Raw genomic sequence first — 20,317 nt, forward strand, 5'->3', positions numbered from 1 at the left:
AGAAGAGCAGACACACTCACCAACAACCGATTTACATTCGCTTTCAGTTCAAAATGCAAATCCTGAATGACAAGTCAAGGATATTCAAAGCCCTCAAAGAGCATATGGCCATGTAAGCCTTAGCTAAAAATGAATGAATATAATTACACTGGATAAAACACCAAACCAATTTGAGTCATTTTTTTCAGATTCATAGGTTTAAGTTATAAAACAATATAGTGCCAAAAATGAAGATAAATGTACTTCTAGAGCTCCTGGAGTCTCTGTCCTGCAGTTTAGCCTGAGAACACATTTCAAATTTTTTTTTGTAAATAAAGCTTTATTTCAGCTTTTACTGTATTAGTTTTGACTAATGAACCCATACATAAAAGGTTCGCTATTTCAGAATTTTAAGATTATAAACCCTGCACTGATTCAGTCTCCCACATACTCTTTAGTTTACAGAACTAAATTAATTTAAACCATCCACACTGGACACCGTAAAACTAAACTGCACCTTATCAATGTTTGGAAGCGCTTTTTGTAACCCTGCGATTAATAAGTAAACCTTCCTTAATAAATGTTCAGATGTTCGGCTAGTCGTTTTCACAAAATGTTGACAGTCAAACGGACATATAATACTTGACATTATATGCTAAAACTACTTGGTTGTTGCATTGACAATATTTTGTAACATTTTGGACAGATTTCCCCAACCACCCGCAAGCAAAACCTCCTTGGCACGCAGGCTAAATAACAGTTTATCGAGAAATTGAGCCTTCGCAAAGCCTACCAACTTTCCGGTCTAGTTTGTTTGTCGGACAAAAGGGTGAATTATCAAAACTAAAAACATTTAACATCTTTTGAAAGTTGCATTGATAGTATTTGCAAAAATAGTCTGAGTTTGAAAGGGCACGACGCCTCTGCAGAGTCAGATTTGCTAATGTGTGTCTACTGGCCATGTGGGGAGAATCTCACGCTGATCTGAAAACTACAGCTCTGTTAAAGGATGTTTTTGAGAAAGCCAATAATGCAGTGGTTCAAGTGAAATAAAACTCGCTGAGCTTCTTTGATGGTGGCATTTATTTAATGCCACATGAAAAATGAAGCAAGTTCATTTAAAAAAGAAAGTTAAATACTAAAGGGAAAATTGGCATAAGTATACAGGAATCAGAAAACAGAAAAAAGCAGTCAAGTATACACAAACTTGTAGACCAAAAAAAAAAAAAAAAAAAGCTGTACACAAAATATTACACATAAAATGGGTGTAAAAACATCTTAAATCACTCTCATAAAGCACAAGCGTTCAAGCGCTCCTCTTCAGACAGCGTGGTTGAAACGCTTCACTTCCCCATACTGCTGAGAATATTCGCCTGCGGAGGGAAAGAAGTGAGAGTGAGTGACTCAAAGTAGATTTCCTAAATCACATTCAATTGTGCTTCCCTCCAGACATTAAAAATCCATAGTAGGGCTGAGTTGAAAACATGTATTTCTCGATTTGAAACGATTCTCATCTGAATGAACTGATATTGATTCTTAAATCCCAAGAATCTTTTAGTCTGTGCTGTTTTCAGTTGATACACGAGCAAAAGGTCACTAAACATTATTTGTAGTGCGCCTCACATCCAATAATTGCAATAATCTTTGCGCTTTAACTTCTGATATGAAACAGGTCTCAGTTTTCCAACGGTGGCAATTTTATTACGAAATTCAATCAATTAATACCATTTCGATGCCATGTAATTTGGCGTGACAGAGCGCAGGTGAACCGATCTTTCCCTCTTCATTAGTTACAGCATGAAATAAATGCTAATGAACATCAGAAGGTGTGTTGAAAGAAACCGTAATGAACTATCATGTCTCATGTAATCGCTCAGTGTTTCAACCATAAAAATACATCAAAACAGCTTGTAAACAATGTAACGTTTACCTCAGAAAAGCCTTTCAGCTAGAAAAATTTACTCTAAAGAGCATTTTTGCATCATATTACATATTCTACTTTTACTTATCCTGTCATTTAATATCTGTATGTTTGAATAGAACTGTCATGAAAACAAGTTTGGAAACAGCCACCTTTTAAATGTTTATAATTCAAAACAAATTGGAGAAGAAACCATTAAAAACTCAAAAACATGTGTTTACAAATAAATCAATTGTTAATTTTAAACTTGAATATCATAATGTACCAACTGACAGGGTTCCCTGTATAGTTTACAGCATTAAGATTTTTCGTACTGTACCTGATTCACATTCAAATGAATCTACGCCGAATCACAAGCTTGTGAATCAGTATCAAAATCAAATTGAACTGTGAAATTTGCATCAATGCCCAACCCTTATCCATAGTAGACATTACTGCAGCAAACCAAATACCTTTATGAAAGAAGAGAAACGTTTAGCTGAAACGCCTTCGATTTTCGTCAGGTCTTCCACCTGCAAACAAGGGGAAAAGAACTCCATATTACATATGTCTCTATGAATCTCTGTGTTTTCACAGGTAAGGACTCAATCTCTACAGGTGGTCTTTGTCAGCATCAGTCAGCACTATACCTGTGTGAAGTCCCCATGAATCTCTCTCCAGCCCATGATGAGTTTGGCTTTCTTGTCTCCGATCAGCTGCAGGCTCTTGAGCTCCTTCAGAGAGCCGGAGTTCAGCGTCTGCAGGATTTTCTTCCTGGACTGCTCCAGTAATGCTGAATCCAGATGGGACTCCCAGTTGACGTCTACAGCGGAGGGTGGATCCACACCTCCATTTTCCTTACCCTCACCCACCTAAAGAGCGAAAAAGAAAGAAAGAAAAAGTCAAATATTATCTTCATGTCAAACATGAAAGTAATAGTAATTTCAATCGAATGTCAATTTGATATGGAGTCTGATTCTTAAATCCCAAGAATCAATCTTTTGATCTATGCCATTTTCAGTTGGTTAATGAACACTGTATCATGCCCCCCATCCAATAAATCAGAATAAACTTTGTTCTCTGCAACTTTTGCAATGAAGAGGTCTCAGCTTTTAAATTGTCAATTTTCAAACAATACTGTTTTGTCGCTCTTAAATGTGTGACAGATCGCTGTAGCGCAGCTTAGTTCAAGCTCGTGAACTGATCATCTCTTCCTCTTTACTACGTTTAAGCATGAAATAAATATATGATTGAACATCAGAAGGTATGTTGAAAGTTACAGTACAACTTAAATCCATTTCACAAATCGCTCAGTGTTTCAACTGCGGAAAGATGTTAATAAAATTATTTTTAAAATTACATCTCACCTAAATGTTTGCTCACTCACTGTACTGTTTTCAGATACAGAAATACTACAGAAAACGTATAAAGTACTCAAATAAAATAACACTGGATAGTCTTTTAGTCCTATATAAATTAAATGGATATAGGCTATTAATCCTGATTCCTTGCAATTAAAGCATTCTTTAGTTTTTTTTAATCAACATTAATGACAGACACACATTAGGCTGCGGTCACTTTAAGAGCTAGTGCAGGATCACATCTGTTTATGTTTATTTAAGACATAACTGACTGTGTTTACAAGGATACTCGCCAAGACAGGAATTTACATAATTTGACCGAAGCAGCGAAAAACAACTAATTTGTTACTCTCGAGCTGTTCGTGAGGCGGCTTTACGCATGTGCGCAGAGAAACCCATCTCTCAGAGAGCGTGCGAGTACTGAATGGTTTAAAATAGCCTGAATGTTTAAACTGATAATACTTAAGGCGAGCAATACTTAAAAAGACGAGCAAATGATAAGCTATTGACGATGCAACACTGGCCCGATTTTGAGTGAGTGAGTGAAGAGCTGAATCACTCACGCTTTGTGAAATTACATCTCATAGAAAGTTTTAAAATGACTGATTTGAGCGTATAAGCTGTGGGGATTCATTTACTCATACAACCTACATGCTAAAGTGAATACATGTTTGCGGGAATTTCCCGCATTGTAAACAAGACATATGGGGACGATTAAAATTATGCCCAATCCCGCACCGAAATTTGAGCTCTGAATATTATGATGTAAAATGCTTTTTTTTTTTTAAAACACCATACCATGACAAATATTAGTTTGACAATATCTAAATAAATATCGACTGTGACAAAATTATACACATGATTTGGACCTGACATGAAGTCATGTTATTTTTCTTCACCAGATGGCAGCAATCTGACCCAGATACATGTAGATTTCTATTGTGGTGAAGTTTGAAAGGTTTGTGAATTTGCTTATTCAAATAATGGTTAAACAGAAATTTACATGTAAGACCTAAATTAGATCTAAAAATCCCAAAAGTGCAAAATAAAATGAAAGGTAAAATAAAGATGTGAACAGACAAGGTGCAACCCTTTTTCAGGAAGCTTAGGAAGGATGATACAAAGCCGCTTTCCGACCGGAGGAACCTTTTAACAGTTCCTAGAACTATTGGCTAAAGTACCCGGATGTCGGCGTGTTCGCACCGCAGGAACTAGGAACGATTTTAGTTCTAGGAACTCCATTTGGAGGAACAAATTTAGGTCTAACTTCAGAGTAGGGTCTAAACCAGCACTATACGCTGATTTCACGCAGCCGTTATTTTGAAATCGAAAGCGAGGCTCCGGTGGGAAGAAAACCGGAAGTGTCGCCTTTAATCACAGGAGAGTCGTGAATGCGATGGCGTATTGTTGTGTTTAATGATGTTGTGTCAATTCTAAAACTGTACATACATTTCTTTCATACTTTAGACTATATATAGTGAAATTCATTTATAAATAAAATATTTTTTTATATAATTCAGAAAGTAAAAAAAGAAGCAGGAATGAACTATATACATATCCTATATTGGATATTAACATCCAAAAGTGTAAATCGCGGCAGCAGCTTCAGGTTGGTAGTCCAAAGGCATTGTTGTTTATCTTTACTTCCGGGGTTTTTCCCACCGGAGCCTCGCTTTCGATTTCAAAATGGCGGCTGCGTGAAATCAGCGTATAGGAACTACCCGTGACGTTAGTGTACGCTGATTGACCGAACGCACGCGGAACACCAGCACCGCCATTTTTAAAACAGCTATATGTAAACACAGAGATTATAGCCTATATTTACTCCATAAACTAACTATACAAACATGGAAAACAGTGATAGATGGGTCTCTAAACCTTTATGCTGAAGAGAAAATCCAACACAACTTTGAGGGGACCAAGCCAAACATGATTATGTTTATCTGCCCAGCTAGCAACACTGGACATCAACCACACGGCATAGGCTAATAACATTTTTTTCATATACTGTCTACTTTCTTTAACAGTTCTATCTAATAACATATTAAACAGTACTGTTAAACAGATCGCTAACTAATAAAGAGAAGAGAACACAGAGAATGCGAGCATTGTTTGCTCTGGCGTTCTCAGCGCCGCCAAAATAAAAGTCATTGTGCTTGTGTCACTCCCTTACCCCTCCTACCAGTTCCTACGGCCACTTGGCCAGTGCGAACGCAAACAGCAAAACCGAGTTTGGTGGAGAGTAGTTTTTAGTTCTAGGAACTGTCCACTTCTAAACAGTTCTAAGTTCCTGTAACTACTTGGTCCTGTAACTAACGGCTCAAGTCTTGTTAAGTGACTATTTGATACAGTATTTGTATTTTTGGGTGAACTATCCACTAAAGTGGCCTTCGTACAATAAACACTGGCATTCAGACCTGCAACTGCATCTTAACAGCACACAATGTTGCACACTAACCTCAGTTTGGGCACGTTTCTTCTTCTTATCCAATAATTGAGAGGGTTTACACACCACAGCACACTGCTGCAACGGCTGCACCTGGGAGACTGAGAAAGAGGTCCTCATTTACTAAACAGTCTAAAATGTTGTACAGTTCTTTCCTAAATGTATCAATTGACAATTCCAAGAGTAAAGGCCCCAATATACTTCTAGCTAAATGGAAGAACTGGTGTGATAGCATTTCAAACAGAAACATGCCAAAACTAAATTTGTTTGGAGTTTGATTCGGGAGTTCAAAACAAACTACCATCGGCCCATGGCGATTATGTAATAGGTAGGTGAGGCTCCACCATATATTTTTTTTACAGTCTATGCTATGGTAAAAACATGAACACACTGGAGAGCTGCTTTTTAGCACAAACTTTAGTTTGAATGCTAAATGAAAGCAACACATACACGGTTTTGCATGTTTCAAATTGTAAAGCTGTTTGCTTTAAAAGCAATCTTTTCTGTAAAGTGCTATATAAATAAACAGGACTTGACTGCTGTCAGTCTTGTTGTGCGTTTATTTTGTTATTGAGGGGAAAAGTGAGTAGCACATATTTACATATTCATCTAAACGTCACTATCGGCAGCGTGGTCAGGATGTTCGCTAACAGTATACCACTGCAAACGCATTTCACACTTTTTACCCCTGAGCGAAGAATGAAAAAGAACTGAGTATATAAGGACCTTAAGATTGCAAAATAAAGCCCATCCGGAAGCACAAAAGCTGACAGTAGCAGGACGAGAGAGGGGACCGAGCGGAATCGCTTTGAGCCCTGAAGAGTGAAGCAACCACAGCATCATAGAAACAGTGCATGCTAACAGAACAAATGAACAGGTAGAGAGGAAAGACCAGGGAAATGTCTCTAAAGGGTCATGAAACATCAATGCTGAGTGCTCATGCATAAAGGGTCCCAGGAGGAGAAAAGGATGAAGTCAGCCTCATCTCACCCTGTAGCGGTGTGACAACGGCCTGCTGTTTGCGCGGTCTGGCAGCTGTAGACTGTTTTCTGTGCAGTGGGGGCAGATCTGTCTTAAAGAGAGCATCTTCGGGCTCTTTCTCAGTATCTTCACTCTTGTTAAACAGTTTTGCTTTGTCTTCCAGCTCCTTCTGTTTCTCCTTCAACATCTTTGGAGAGAGCAGAACATATATTTGAGTCACCCATTGGCAGTTTTAGTTGATGTGGAAAAGGCTTTCCAAACTGAGCACCATGACCACTTAAACTGGGTTACGGTTCATGTGGACTCCAGTACAGTTTGCAGTTTGTATTAGTAATCCAGCCTAATTAGCAATTGATGGATTAACTATAAGCAGGACTGAGGTATATCTCACTGATGCTCATTTTCTTTCTTCCGATGCATTGAAGTTCAGATGGAAATGCTCAAGTCAGAAGAGTGTATACGATACCTGAATTTCTTTACGGGACTGTGCCACAGTTTTGAGAAGGTTGAGTCTCTCTCTCTCAGCTGAGCCCATCATCATCTTCTCCAGGGCCAGGAGCCTTTCCAGAACTGATGAATCTGGTGAACTGAAATACATCTAATCTTTTAGAACATCTACACCAGCAGATTCTTGTACATATCCATTGTGTTTACAATGATTTTACATATTAATCATCACTATGAAAATCACCATACCATTTAACGATAAAATCCCCCCATTAATACACAAACTTTTGGCAGCAAAAAGAGCAATAGTAAGTTCAGTTCACTTCTGATCATTTCAAAAGAATCACTCAAATGCTCAAAATCACACACAATTCCAGTCTTCAGTGTCACATGATCCCTAAGAAATCATTTTAATATGATGATTTGATGCTCAAGAAAATTATTTTCAGTGTTTCAGGATTCTTTTATGAATAGGATTTATTTGAATAATAAAAGAACAGCATTTATTTGAAATAGAAATATTTTGTAACATTACAAATGTCTTTACTGTACCCCAATTTAAGTACTATATTGGCAAATAGCAGGGATTCCCAAAATATTGACTTAATTTAAAGGAACTGTATGTAAGATTGTGGCCAAAACTGGTACTGCAATCACTTTCAAATTACTGTAGAGCAGTGTATCCCCTCCCCCTCCCCCCTGACTCGAGGTTGCCAGATAGGCTGCAGGATCCAGCAGGAACGTAGGCTGACACATTTGTAGCTGCAGCAGTGGTAACTAGAGCAGAGCTGGCAACCCGGATGCCGAAACACTACTGACTTTGTGATTGGTAGATAGGTGGAGGGTGGGGCATCAGGCCAAAACACAACATGACAACATCAACATCAGTTGAGGGCTGCAACTATCACTTTTAAATGACAATATCCTGGCCGGACTACTGTTGTCAGTGATATAAGTATTTGAAATGAACATGATTTCTTAATGTCTAGTGACATATCAGGGCCATTTTATGATTAATTGAAATACATTTCTTACATACAGCTCCTTTAAGATAATTTCAATTATTCGACACCACGTTAACTTGACATACTTTCTGATGTTGGTTAATGGTCATATTACATACAAGTAAACAAAACAATTTTTTTTTTTAAATATACGCATCGCATCAGAAGGCCTTTATTAACCCACCAGAGCCGCGTGGAGCACTTTTATCATGGATGGATGTCACTTTGATGGGCTTCAAAAAATATACACCTTTTCAATGCCATTATAAAGCTTGGAAGAGCCAGGACATTTTTTAATATAACTCTGATTGTATTCGTCTGAAAGAAGAATGTCATATACACCTAGGATGACTTGAGGGCGAGAAAATCATGGGCTAATTTCATTTTTGGGTGAACTATCCCTTTAACTTCAACTCACAAACCCTAGTCTGAAATAAAGGTTTTAGCTAGATCGCCCGGCAATAAAATACATATGTCCTCCCAATGAATGTTGTAAGAAATTGTAGTCTGCCTCGACCCAGATTCCACTCCTAAATATATTTTAGAATAAGCTCATCCCCAAAATGGCTTAATTATCATAGAGATTAAGGCAGTCAAGTTCTATTGTTTCTTGACCATTTGGGTTGATCACATCCTGAGCAAATGGTAGTCAATTGTAGAATGGGACTGGGTGTGGGACACAGAGAACTTTCTCAGACAATGGGGTGTCTCAACTTCATTAACATACAGACCACAGCTGTTGCAACAAGATCAACTTAATTTACATTAAGAACAGGATAAAAGGTTTAAGATTTGGATGTTCTGGGTTCATTCTGACGCCGGTGAACCCAAGGTGCTTTGTGTACCTTGCCACTGCTATGCTGCAATAAACTTCATTTTTGAGATCTTCGACGTCCACATCATTTTTTCTTACATTGGCGAGCCAGGCCCAGGAATCGACGGATTTCCAACAAAAAAGGGAAAAGGTAAGAAAAAGCTGTTTTCTTTCATTTATGCTGTTTTTGTCAAGGAATTCCTCGTTTAAAAAAAATCTAGAAAAGAAAATTTAAGGACAGAAGAGATCGAATTTGGTTTATTCAGTATTAGCAGGAGGAGTTTTAAGCCTATTCCGTACAAATTTGTTTAAGATTCTAACGTAACTGAATAAGCCCGAAGCAGTGTGGTGGCAGACTTGTATTGGAATTGTTGTTTCTAAAGTAATTGAAACAAAGTGCTTAAGTGTAAAGTTTCTAAAGTAACTGAAACTTGGTGTGGTCTCTTATAATTCTGTTAAGATTCTAAAGTAATTGAATAAACCCGAAGTAGTGTGGTGGCAGAGTTATGTTAGATTGGTTGTTTCTAAAGTAACTGAAACGTGGTGTTGGTCTCTTATAATTCTGTTAAGATTCTAAAGTAATTGAATAAACCCGAAGTAGTGTGGTGGCAGAGTTATTTCAGATTGGTTGTTTCTAAAGTAACTGAAACAAATGTGTGTTTCTAATGTACTTGAAACCGATTGTGAAGTTGTAATAATTCTGAGGAAATTCTAAAGTAATTGAATAGACCCGACGCAGTGTGGTCACAGAATTATTTCACAACTATTGTGTGTTATAGCATATAGGCTAGACTAGTGAGTCTGATGTGCCGTGACTTTGTGAAGTTTAAAACAAAGAACCCGAAGCAGTGTGGTTTTGCCCGACGTACTGTGGCATTGTTTTAAAATTCATAAATATTGTTTGAAGCCGAAGTACTGATAAGCAAGCTGTTTTAAGGAAATAACATAAAAACCCGATGTAGTGTGGTTGTGTCCGACGTACTGTGACAGTGTTCATTTTTTGATATATATTGTTTATGCCCGAAGTACTGATAAGCAAGCTGTTTTAAGAAAATAACATAAAAACCCGACGTAGTGTGGTTGTGTCCGACGTACTGTGACAGTGTTAATTTTTTTATATATATATTGTTTATGGCTGAAGTACTGTGAATTATCAAGCTGTTTTAAGGAAAATAAATAAATAAATAAAAATAAAAACACAAGAACCCGACGTAGTGAGGTTGTGTCCGACGTACTGTGACAGTTATTTTTATTTTATTTTTTTTTTCTCTAAACGATTTTGTGTAAAATTTAAGGTCCTAAGGACTGGGACTTTGATTAAGTTTAGAAGGTTCGCTCAGTGTTCTGGTTGTGTTCATTTGCATACAATCTGTGAATAAATTGAATAATGATTATCTTAAAGCATCTAGATATCGCATAGTCATTTAAATCAGATGTTGTGAATACACAAGTTACTGTAAAGCCAGATAAAACTTTAAAATGGAAGAAATGATTGTTAAATACATCGCTAAACACGGTTCTCAGGGATTGTTTGATGGAATAGAAAATGTTAGAAAACCAAATCAGAACAGTGATCGGGAGGTCTATTGGAAAAAAGAAGACCACAAATTAGAATTAGTTTTATGATAGTAACACATTGTAGAAAAAGGTTTTACTATCAAAAGGGGGGTGATTCTTATGATTTATGAAACATGTTTTATTAACATTGATGTGCAGTTGTAATTTATAATAAATGTTTTAATGACATTATGTTTAGAAATGTTTTTTTTTTTTTTAAAAACATTACCGATGTTTGATGTTTTGAGATGAAACTTCCGTGACTTTGATGTTTGAATGTGAAAAGATGCTTGTGGGGGAAAGGGGGGCAACCTCTTCTTTTGATTATAGTTTCAGATATAAGCATCGAGATGTTTGTCTGAAATGTGTAACCTCCTGGAGAAAGATGATCTGGTCGTTTGAAGGACGAGAAGGACGTGGAGCCAGGGGATTTTCTCAAGAAAAAGAAAAGAATAGAGACATCCAGACCTGCAAGATCCAGAACTCCAGGCCTAAAAGACCTATAAACCCTGAGACCCACCATAGGATGGAAGGAACTGATGAAAAGACACAGACTTGAACAACACCAGTGACTGCTTCTTCTAGAAGAATGGTCCAAGTGAAAAAAAATATATAAAAAAAATGGACAATGAGAAGTGAAAGAAGAGGAGATTTCAGAAACAAACCATTTCAGAGACAATGGACAGCAGTTTCTCCACATAGAGGGAAAACAAGTGGATAAAGAATGTCCACACTGAGAAAATGGACACAAAATCACACACACACACACACACACACACACACACACACACACACACACACACACACACACACACACACACACACACACACACACACACACACACACACACACACACACACACACACACACACACACACACACACACACACACACACACACACACAATATTGTCTATTGATTGTTGATTATTTGAGTAATCAAAACTAAACAATATGCTAACATCACTGATGTGAACATCACTGCACATCTGACATTGTGAGAGCCCAACAAGCCCTTGAAGAAAGACAAGATTTTTGCAAAACAAATGCATGATGGAGATATTGCCTATTCTGGTTTAATTTGGAATGTAACCTTTAAAACGGCTGTATGTGTATGTATTTTTCTTATTTGCCAATGCATTATGTTATGTGTTCTATGTTTAAATGTTGAATTGCTGATAACTTAAGGATCGCTTTGAGACACTCCTACTGGTTGTGATGGTTCTTGAATGTCTTCTCACCCACACCCAAGAAAATGTTTGTACATCATATTGCCAAATTTTAGAAGAGTCTCTTTGATAATTCTGCCCAATTGGATGGAGCTGTAACCAGTGTGCATGAGGTGTCGACCCAAAGACGGGTAAGATTCTCCGGTGGCCAGAGGGGGACAACCTAAGGCAGGGCTTCACCGCCACTGGGCACCTGCCCACTAGGGAAGGGAGGTGTAATCTGTGAGAAGGGAGTGGATGTGATGCTTCTTTTGGGCCAAGAGCATCAGAGAGGGGACTGTAAGAAATTGTAGTCTGCCTCGACCCAGATTCCACTCCTAAATATATTTTAGAATAAGCTCATCCCCAAAATGGCTTAATTATCATAGAGATTAAGGCAGTCAAGTTCTATTGTTTCTTGACCATTTGGGTTGATCACATCCTGAGCAAATGGTAGTCAATTGTAGAATGGGACTGGGTGTGGGACACAGAGAACTTTCTCAGACAATGGGGTGTCTCAACTTCATTAACATACAGACCACAGCTGTTGCAACAAGATCAACTTAATTTACATTAAGAACAGGATAAAAGGTTTAAGATTTGGATGTTCTGGGTTCATTCTGACGCCGGTGAACCCAAGGTGCTTTGTGTACCTTGCCACTGCTATGCTGCAATAAACTTCATTTTTGAGATCTTCGACGTCCACATCATTTTTTCTTACAATGTCCAACAAGGCACATTTAGCCTGTGGTTTTCGATATAGGGAGTCTTCATTTGAGCACCAGCTACCAAATCGTGGCCTACCGAACAAAGCCAAGACCTGCTTAAGTGCTCCAGATCAGTAAACTAGTTCGGCTGTTGTAACACGTGCTCTTACCCATGTGGATGTACGGGCGGCGACGTGGACTGTTCGGCTTTCTTTACCTCCTTAGACTTCTTGTTCTGAGGCTCAACAGAACCTCCAGCTTCCCGTTCCTCTCTGGATCTCTTTCCATGAGCTACAAGAGAAGGGACAAATTACTACAATTACATACATCGTTATTCTCAGCATCCAGAAAAACATAAGAATACGGCACTGCTCACCAATTGTAGGGGCTAAAACGGTTTCCTTGACAAAGGGTCGATTGACAATCTGCTTGGACTTGGCGGCGAAGTTAAGGGCTGAGAAGGTGTCAAAATAGTATCTGTACTCCGGTGCGATGTTGGTGACCATGACAGAATGTGCGGAACCACCCAGAGAGTCCTGCAGCAGGCGGGTGAGTTTACTGTCCCTGTAGGGCACGCGGCCCCCGGCCCCTGTGTTCAGAGCGTCCACCACTTTACTGAGAGTGAAGAGGGACAGGTTGATGGCTCCACTCTCTTTCAGACGAATGCCCTGGTTTCCTGTGCGTCGGTTGTCCTCTGAACCGGCCAGGTCAACCAAATACAACTTTCCAGTTTGTTGTCTGTGTGGCGGCCCACGCCGAGACTTCACTACCTGAGAGCAAATGCATGAATTGATGTGACTTGTCAGTCTTTTTCAGAGGGTTGGTTAACCTTTATAGGTCCCTATGAAATCAGTTTTTCCGCAGTTTTCTTTTTTTTTTAACATCTACAATCCATTTTAATAGTTTAATTAAATGTCAAAAAAACATTGAACAAAACTTTAACTCAAACTTTAGCCTATTCATTTATTACATTTTAACAACAACAGCCTATGAAATGTTTATTTTTCCCAGAAAGTCTGTTTTAATTTTTTACTGGATTCTGTGTTTTATGATTTAATTAAAATCCATTATCAAAAAAGTGGTAATCAATTGAATGCATACAATCATTTTTTGGCATACAGAAAATTGTGATATTCCTTAAGACTGTTTTAATACTGTATTACTGTTCTTACTTTGAAAAGTACATTCTACTGTACAATAGTAATATATTGGTCAGTTGCTTTTATTTTGGCAGGTTTAGTGAACATAAAGTAACTGCGGTAGATATGTAGATATAAATATGTAGACTTCATATTTAAATGGTGGAATATTCACAGACACTAGTCCATATCGTAATTTGATAAGGTCAAATTATCCAAAATTTTGCCCAATTCTGTGACATTCTGCATTATACAGTAAATTCCATTTTTAATTCATGAGAGATCTGTGTTTTCCGCATTGCAGAAATCATAGGGCTCTAGCTTTATAATACTAACATAAGTGTTCTCTCTCCCAATTACAACCAGCAGACACAGTGAAAGTCAGTGGTTTTGTTTGAGGGAGAGATTTATTTTCAGCACCAGCTACCAAATCATGGTCTACCACACAGAGACCAGGACCTGCTTAAGTGCTTATGGAGAACTAGAATGAAGTGAAGAATGAAGTTCAAACCTTTATGAGGAGTATAGCGTGACTGCGGCTGGAACGTTGGTTCAGTTTAGTTGAGGCTGTGGTGCGGTTTAGACTCGCGGGGATGAAATGAGTGTCAAAATCGGCAAAGGATGAGAGGGGTGTGTGTGTTAGCCCGGGAATGAGGATGTTTCTGTCTTTGTCTTCACGGATGGGCAGGTCCTGGGAACCTGGAGACAACAGGTCCAGCACCTACAGACACAAAGCTAATCAATATTCCACAGCAGATGCCCACTGAAATACGGTAAAATACATGTGAAATTTTTTAAAAATCAGGCTTGCAAATGAGTTCAGCAAGGATGCATTAAATTGTTCAAGTGACAGTGACATTTGTACTTTTACAAAAGACTTAACGTTGTTTCTATTCATTCAAGAATCTTGTATTATTAAATGCAGGCTTGGTGCGCATAAAATACTTTTCAAAAACATTTACTGACACCAGTAAACTTTGCTCCTCTAAGAAAAAAAAATTTTTTTTTTGTGGTAATAAAAATAGACCTAAGCAAAGACCTAAACCTTTCAAATTACTTTATTATTTAGTGTTCAATTTGTGGAAATGAGTTCAATTAGGAGGTCACACACACAACCTCAATCAGTTCTAAGGTCTGAAGAGACTCATGTAAAATCACACAGGAGAGAAGCCAGTCAGTAGAGATTGTGGCAAAACCTTTCACAGTTCTTGTATATTGTTGTCTTTCAATGCATATGATCATTCACACTCAGAAAGTAGAACAAAAATGTTCTCTCCCGTTTCATTCAAATACAACTTGCCGTCTTGCGTCTCCGTATTTGATTGTGTTGAAAATGAAATCAGAGTTGATTTATTGTTTACAGAGTTTAATAATATTGTTGTGATCATCTTGTCTGGACGATTGTTTTGTACGCTGTACATAATGGATTTATAAAGAGGTAATATTTAAAACATTAATCTCAATTCAATATGTCCCTGTAAATATGTGGTAAAAAAAAAAAAAAAAAAAGGTGTAATAAGTGTACAATGATATACATTATTATCCCTTAAATGTCCCTCTTAATTAGGGATGTGCACGAATATTCGAATTTTCGATCTGTAATTATTATTCGAAAAATAAAATATTCGAATTTTATCGAATTTATGAAGCCGTAAATACTTTGCGGGTCGTAAATGCAGTGAATCCCTGATAAATCCCAAGCACTAACTCGCAGCTATAATTAAATGCACTGGGTGGCACTGTGGCGCGTTTAACAAGTTGTTTATATTTTATCATAATGTTGTCATTGTCTGCCTCGCGAAGTTTGGAATTACTCGTCGAAAATGAGGTTATTAAATGACCTTACAAAATGGAATTACTTTTGATCAAATTAATTGATTAATCTGGAGTTATAATATCATCACCACAATGAGAAATCACATGAAATCCAAACAGTAGTTGACTGAGGAAAGACAGCTGTCCATCACTGCATCACGACTGTAGGTAAGCGCAGCTGTAGTGCGAGTGATCCGAGATGACTTATCTAATAGCAAAATGATTTTGAGACATTCTTCCTTTAAGTTTCGTTGAGGGAGAGGTTTAAGAACAGAAAACGCTAAGTGCTGTAAGAAACTTAGAACTAGAACACCGTTATCTTTGTGTCTCTGCAACGTTTTCTCACTCGAGCATAAATTGCTGGCGCGCCTGCATGTGGATATTATTGTTTTTCTCAACATAAACGTGAAACAATATAAACACGATAATCATATGCTGACTCGAGTGTATGTGTACATTCTGTACGATAACTGGCGCAATCTGCTACTCTGCTTTATTAGCCGTTTTTTTTTCCGTTCGCGCTGCTTGAGCTTAGATCCTTTTGTTCTTTATATTTTTTTGTTTACACATAGGCCTACTGTTTAATGTTTTCAATTAAAAGAAAACTTTAACATATATTGTAAGCTTGTTGTGTATATTGCCTAATCGTAAGCTTCTTCAGAAATGGTAAAAAAAAAAAAAAAAAAAAAAAACTTAAATAAAAGGCTTTTTTGTTAAACGTCATTTAAATAAATGAATATTCGAATATTATGAGACCGAATATTCGAATGCAATATTTTTGAAAAATGTCCATCCCTACTCTTAATAGTCTTGTTTGAACTTGTTAGTTCGTCTTTGGCTCAAAGCCACTTGCTGCGAACGTTTCTTCGCGGAAGCTTCATGTTTATTTCAAGTGAGTGAGACCAAATATTTCAACTTTTAACAACATTTTGTGCCCAATTATTTCCAATTATTATAGTTTTGGTATTGAGGTCAAAGTTAACTTGCGTTCGCTATAAACAGTGGGTGATGGTCACACAAGACAACTCGGCAGGTTTGAAGTGTTTCCCCCCTATTGTAGTGACCATCCTCGATCAAGTTTCACTCAGGACTTTTGTAAAAGCCAAAATATGACCACACCTCAGATTTGGTCCACTTAAAAGGTTGAAAAATCTCCCGAGCACGATCACTGCCTTCCGCCATTCCTTCTCGAATAAAAAAAACATTGCGCGCTGCGCCTGTCTCAAGACTGTTGCTGGCTGGACAGGATTAACAGTGAGTTATTAAAATAGCGATAATCAAACACGATTTAAATAATTAAATTTTAAACGATAATAATACTAACCGTCAGTACGTTTTATCGTGGTTTATAGTGAAACCGGTAACTGTCCCATCCCCAGAACCGTGATAGCCCTATTAAATTTTTTGAAAACTTAAAAAAGCGCATCTATTCTGCGGTAAGCATGCTCACCACAATAGATTACCTTTTCATTGTAGATCTCCAAGTAAGACATCCCAACCGAGTATTCCCAGCCATCCTGGCTCTTTTCCTGAGCTCCAACCAGATTGAAGACCTCCTTCACAGCTCTGGGAATGACCCCCGGCTCCTCTTGACTGCCAAACATGGTGTGGGTCTTTCCTGAAGAGAGGAGGAAGAGAAATCTTCCCTGTTAGAGTGTGAAATGTCTATATAATAGCACATCATGAAAATCTCAATAAGAATCACATCATAAAACCTAGTTCAAATCTAAAAAGGCAAATTAACTGCAAAGGAGATGAAGACAGGAACGATACCTGCTCCGGTGGGTCCATACGCAAAGACACTGGCATTCTGACCATTAAGGATGTGGGGGAGGATGGGTTTGACAGAGGTCAGAAACACCTCCTGCTGTGTGGTCTCTTCACCATGAAACACATCAAACCTACAATCCAACATACAATTCAGAAAAGCGTGAATCAATCACTGCAAAAACACTTGCCCTTGGTTTCACAGACCAGGCTTAAGCTAGTCCCAGATTTAAACGCACGTTTGAGCTGTTTTAACTGAAAGCAACTTGCACGGGCATATCATCAAATATGTCACTGCCAGTGTTTTGTCTCAAGATGCACATCAGTAATGGTTTTTTTCTAAGGCACATTTATGAAAGCTACTTATAGGTCCTAACATTTTGTCCTTAAAATTCTGTCAGTCACTCACTCTCATGTCGATCCAAACCAGTAAGACTTTCGCTCCTTTCGAAACTACGAAATGACGATACTAATGAAATGAGAGAGATTTCTGTCCCTCAACTGAGTCTCTAGAACTCACCCAAAACTGAAGCTTCAAAATGTTCATAAAGAGATTGTAAAATAAATCCAATTTTGTTCTCACACGTCAAGCAAGGATGAGCTTCCGTTTACCAAACTTGAGTGCTCTACGTATGTTTACTGATCAATGTTGATATGTGAATAAAAGCCTAAATTAAATCTGTTCATCATATAAAGTGATTGTGTCTCTTCAGAAGACTTTGATTAAACCACTTGATTCATTTTACAAACTCTTTATGAAAGTTTAAGTATCAGTGGATTTGGGTAAATAGTAGGGCTGGGTATTGACACAAATTTCACAATTTGATTCGATTTCGATTCTGATTCGATTCTCTATTGATTATTTTGGATATCAGGTATCTCTTAACTAATGCTGTAAACTATGGGAGTCAGTTGTCGCCTATGGGCTTCATTAGCCTACTATAATATTGAAGGTAAAAATTAACTGATTTGTATACAAACATTTAAATTACACTTATTTTTATAATAAAGTTATATGAAATATAAACATTTAAATGGTGGCGGTCATAAAAACTTGCCAGATTTATTCAATTTGTAATATGGTGCATTTAAGCAAAAATTTTAATTTTTAATATAAGTTAATTTTTCTAGTTGGGGGGAGTGGAGGAGAGAGAAGCATGAAGAGGGAAGTTAGCTAGAGGAGAGATGTCCTAACGACCAACGTTAAAATTGTATATTGTTGATCATTTTGATATGGCCGACACACGACCAAAGAGATGACATTCCGGTGAACAAAGAACAAAGAATAGGGAAAAGGAGAAGGAACGCGAAATCCCGAATTTACATCGGAAAAGCGTTCAAAAGGTGGCGAGAACAACGCCGGCAGAAGGGCTTCCAACCTGACATTCAAGTGGCTGTTTTTGCTGGACAGGCGGGTAAATCCAGTTTGTTTTTTCTAAATGGTTCATGACTGTTTAAAGAAGTACGGAAGGGATGGAACGGGATGAGGAGGAGGGAGGGTCGAGCTAGCCTCCATTTTGTTTGACAATACTTCGAACGTCAACAAGAAGTGACGTCACCCAACATCGCTTAGAGCACCTTTAATGAAAATCGAGCGCTATATCGAACATTTTTTATATCGTTACCGACAATGGCGTACCCTCAATAAACACAGATACCGTTAAACGGAGGGACAGAAATCTCTCCGATTAAATTAAAAATATCTTCATTTGCGTTCAGAAGATGACTGAAAGACTTAAGGGTTTGGAACGGCACGAGCGTGAGTAAATTATGACAGAATTTTTAGGTGAACTCTCCCAAAAAACAAACAAAAAAAAAAGTACAGAAAATTACGGTTTCAAAAAAGCTCTCATTTGTGGGCTTTAAAAATGATCCAGGAAATCGAATTAAACAATAAGTAAGAAATAAAACACTAGGGATCAACATTGTCATATTATATTATTTTCATAATTGACCTAAACATGGAAACTAATGAAATCAAGTTTCCTGCAACACAGAATCAAGACGTAACAGTAAAACCCTCTTTTCCAAGCAAGTTATAAAAGGACAGTTATGAGTGTTTCTCTTCCTGATTATCCCAACAGGCACACGACGAGCCAGTGGATTTTCATTAAAAGAGAAGATTCATATCAGCACCAGCTACCAAATCATGACCTACTGCACTGAGACCATGACCTGCTAAAGTGCTTAATAATAAAAAAAGACAGAATGAGAGGAATAAATAAGAAAAACTCTAAGGGTTATAACTGACTGGTATTGAAGGGTCTCGGTGGCGTTCCTCCAGTTAATGATCTCCAGCTTTTGAGGGCCCAGGCCCCTGACACAGGTCCCCTCTCCCTTATCGTCCTGCGTGTCCATGTAGGGCCTCAGCCGGACCGCGACACGAACTCTGGAGGTCCGCCTGGATCCAGCAGGAGCTTCACTCACAGCAACACGCTGTGCCATATCTGAGTCACACAACACACGATCAAATACTTCCTGATATCCACCGAGAAATAAATGCAGTATCGATATAAAAGTAATAAAAGACATGTAGATACATTAGGATGGAAGAAAGTTCAGTTTTCTTAATGTGTTTAATAACTTTTGACGGTTGCTGAAGTAACGTTAAAGGACGGACGCGTTTCCCTTTCAAAAGCAAAAAAAAAAACAAGCACACTGTACATATAAACTAACTTTAAAAAAAACCTTACCTATTTACTTGTGTAACTGTTAAACCAGGTATTGGTTTAACTAATCCGCCACAAAAAAAGACGTTTTGCTAAATAAATATAATTCAGTGCATCACAACATCTCTACAAACTCCTCAACAATGGCGCCTGTCGGACTAAGCACGGTTACTTTCAAAAGATAATGACTCCGCCCCTTAACTAGTTTTAACCAATCAACACACCCGAATCCATGAGACTGCGTTCTTCTTTAGGGGTTTAACGGAAGAAACAGAAGCGTCGTACTGCCATCATTCGGCAGTGTAATGGAATAAGAAAAGACAAAAAAATGCTCGTGCACGAAACCATATCAATGTTTACCTGAAAATAATGGGACCTCCTTTTAATGCATTTAATATACAAAAATTAGCCTCAAGAATTCCCGCCCGACACTAAAATTTCCCTATCACCAGCCATTTATTTCTTTTAGCTACTCAGAATTACATTGCTCTTTTTCCTGAAGAGAATTTAAACTCATTTACTT

General features: G+C 37.9%; 1 protein-coding gene across 2 annotated transcripts; it reads right to left on the reverse strand.

Moving 5' to 3' along the window:
- Positions 1–646: 646 nt before the first annotated feature.
- On the reverse strand, positions 647–19,977 carry kif22 (kinesin family member 22). 2 transcript variants are annotated; one of them, XM_081392553.1, is made up of 13 exons: positions 19,819–19,977; positions 19,377–19,572; positions 17,132–17,259; positions 16,822–16,976; positions 14,055–14,264; positions 12,781–13,174; positions 12,575–12,695; positions 7,134–7,254; positions 6,677–6,854; positions 5,699–5,787; positions 2,530–2,751; positions 2,353–2,412; positions 647–1,352 (listed from the first exon to the last, which is right to left on the reverse strand). In XM_081392553.1, exons 2-13 carry the CDS (start codon positions 19,568–19,570, stop codon positions 1,323–1,325), a joined length of 1,902 nt encoding a protein of 633 aa, XP_081248679.1. In that variant the 5' UTR covers positions 19,571–19,572; positions 19,819–19,977; the 3' UTR covers positions 647–1,322. The 2 variants fall into 2 exon arrangements, with proteins under 2 accessions (XP_081248679.1, XP_081248680.1); XM_081392554.1 differs by lacking the exon at positions 2,353–2,412 and having other exon boundaries at positions 1,051–1,335; positions 2,525–2,751.
- Between the last annotated feature and the right edge of the window lie 340 nt (positions 19,978–20,317).

The sequence above is a fragment of the Scardinius erythrophthalmus genome (genome assembly GCF_964197995.2).
Source record: "Scardinius erythrophthalmus genome assembly, chromosome: 18".
Classification (NCBI taxonomy): Eukaryota; Metazoa; Chordata; class Actinopteri; order Cypriniformes; family Leuciscidae; genus Scardinius; species Scardinius erythrophthalmus.

What these genes read in the sequence shown, in the direction of transcription:
- kif22 (XM_081392553.1), bottom strand. Translation starts at nt 19,570, where the DNA reads ATGGCACAGCGTGTTGCTGTGAGTGAAGCTCCTGCTGGATCCAGGCGG. An exon ending in CCGCCCGTACATCCACATGG is followed by an intron (nt 7,255 to 12,574) that starts GTAAGAGCACGT and finishes GATGTATTTCAG; the next exon opens with TTCACCAGATTCATCAGTTC. An exon ending in CGTTGTCACACCGCTACAGG is followed by an intron (nt 5,788 to 6,676) that starts GTGAGATGAGGC and finishes CCTCTTTCTCAG; the next exon opens with TCTCCCAGGTGCAGCCGTTG.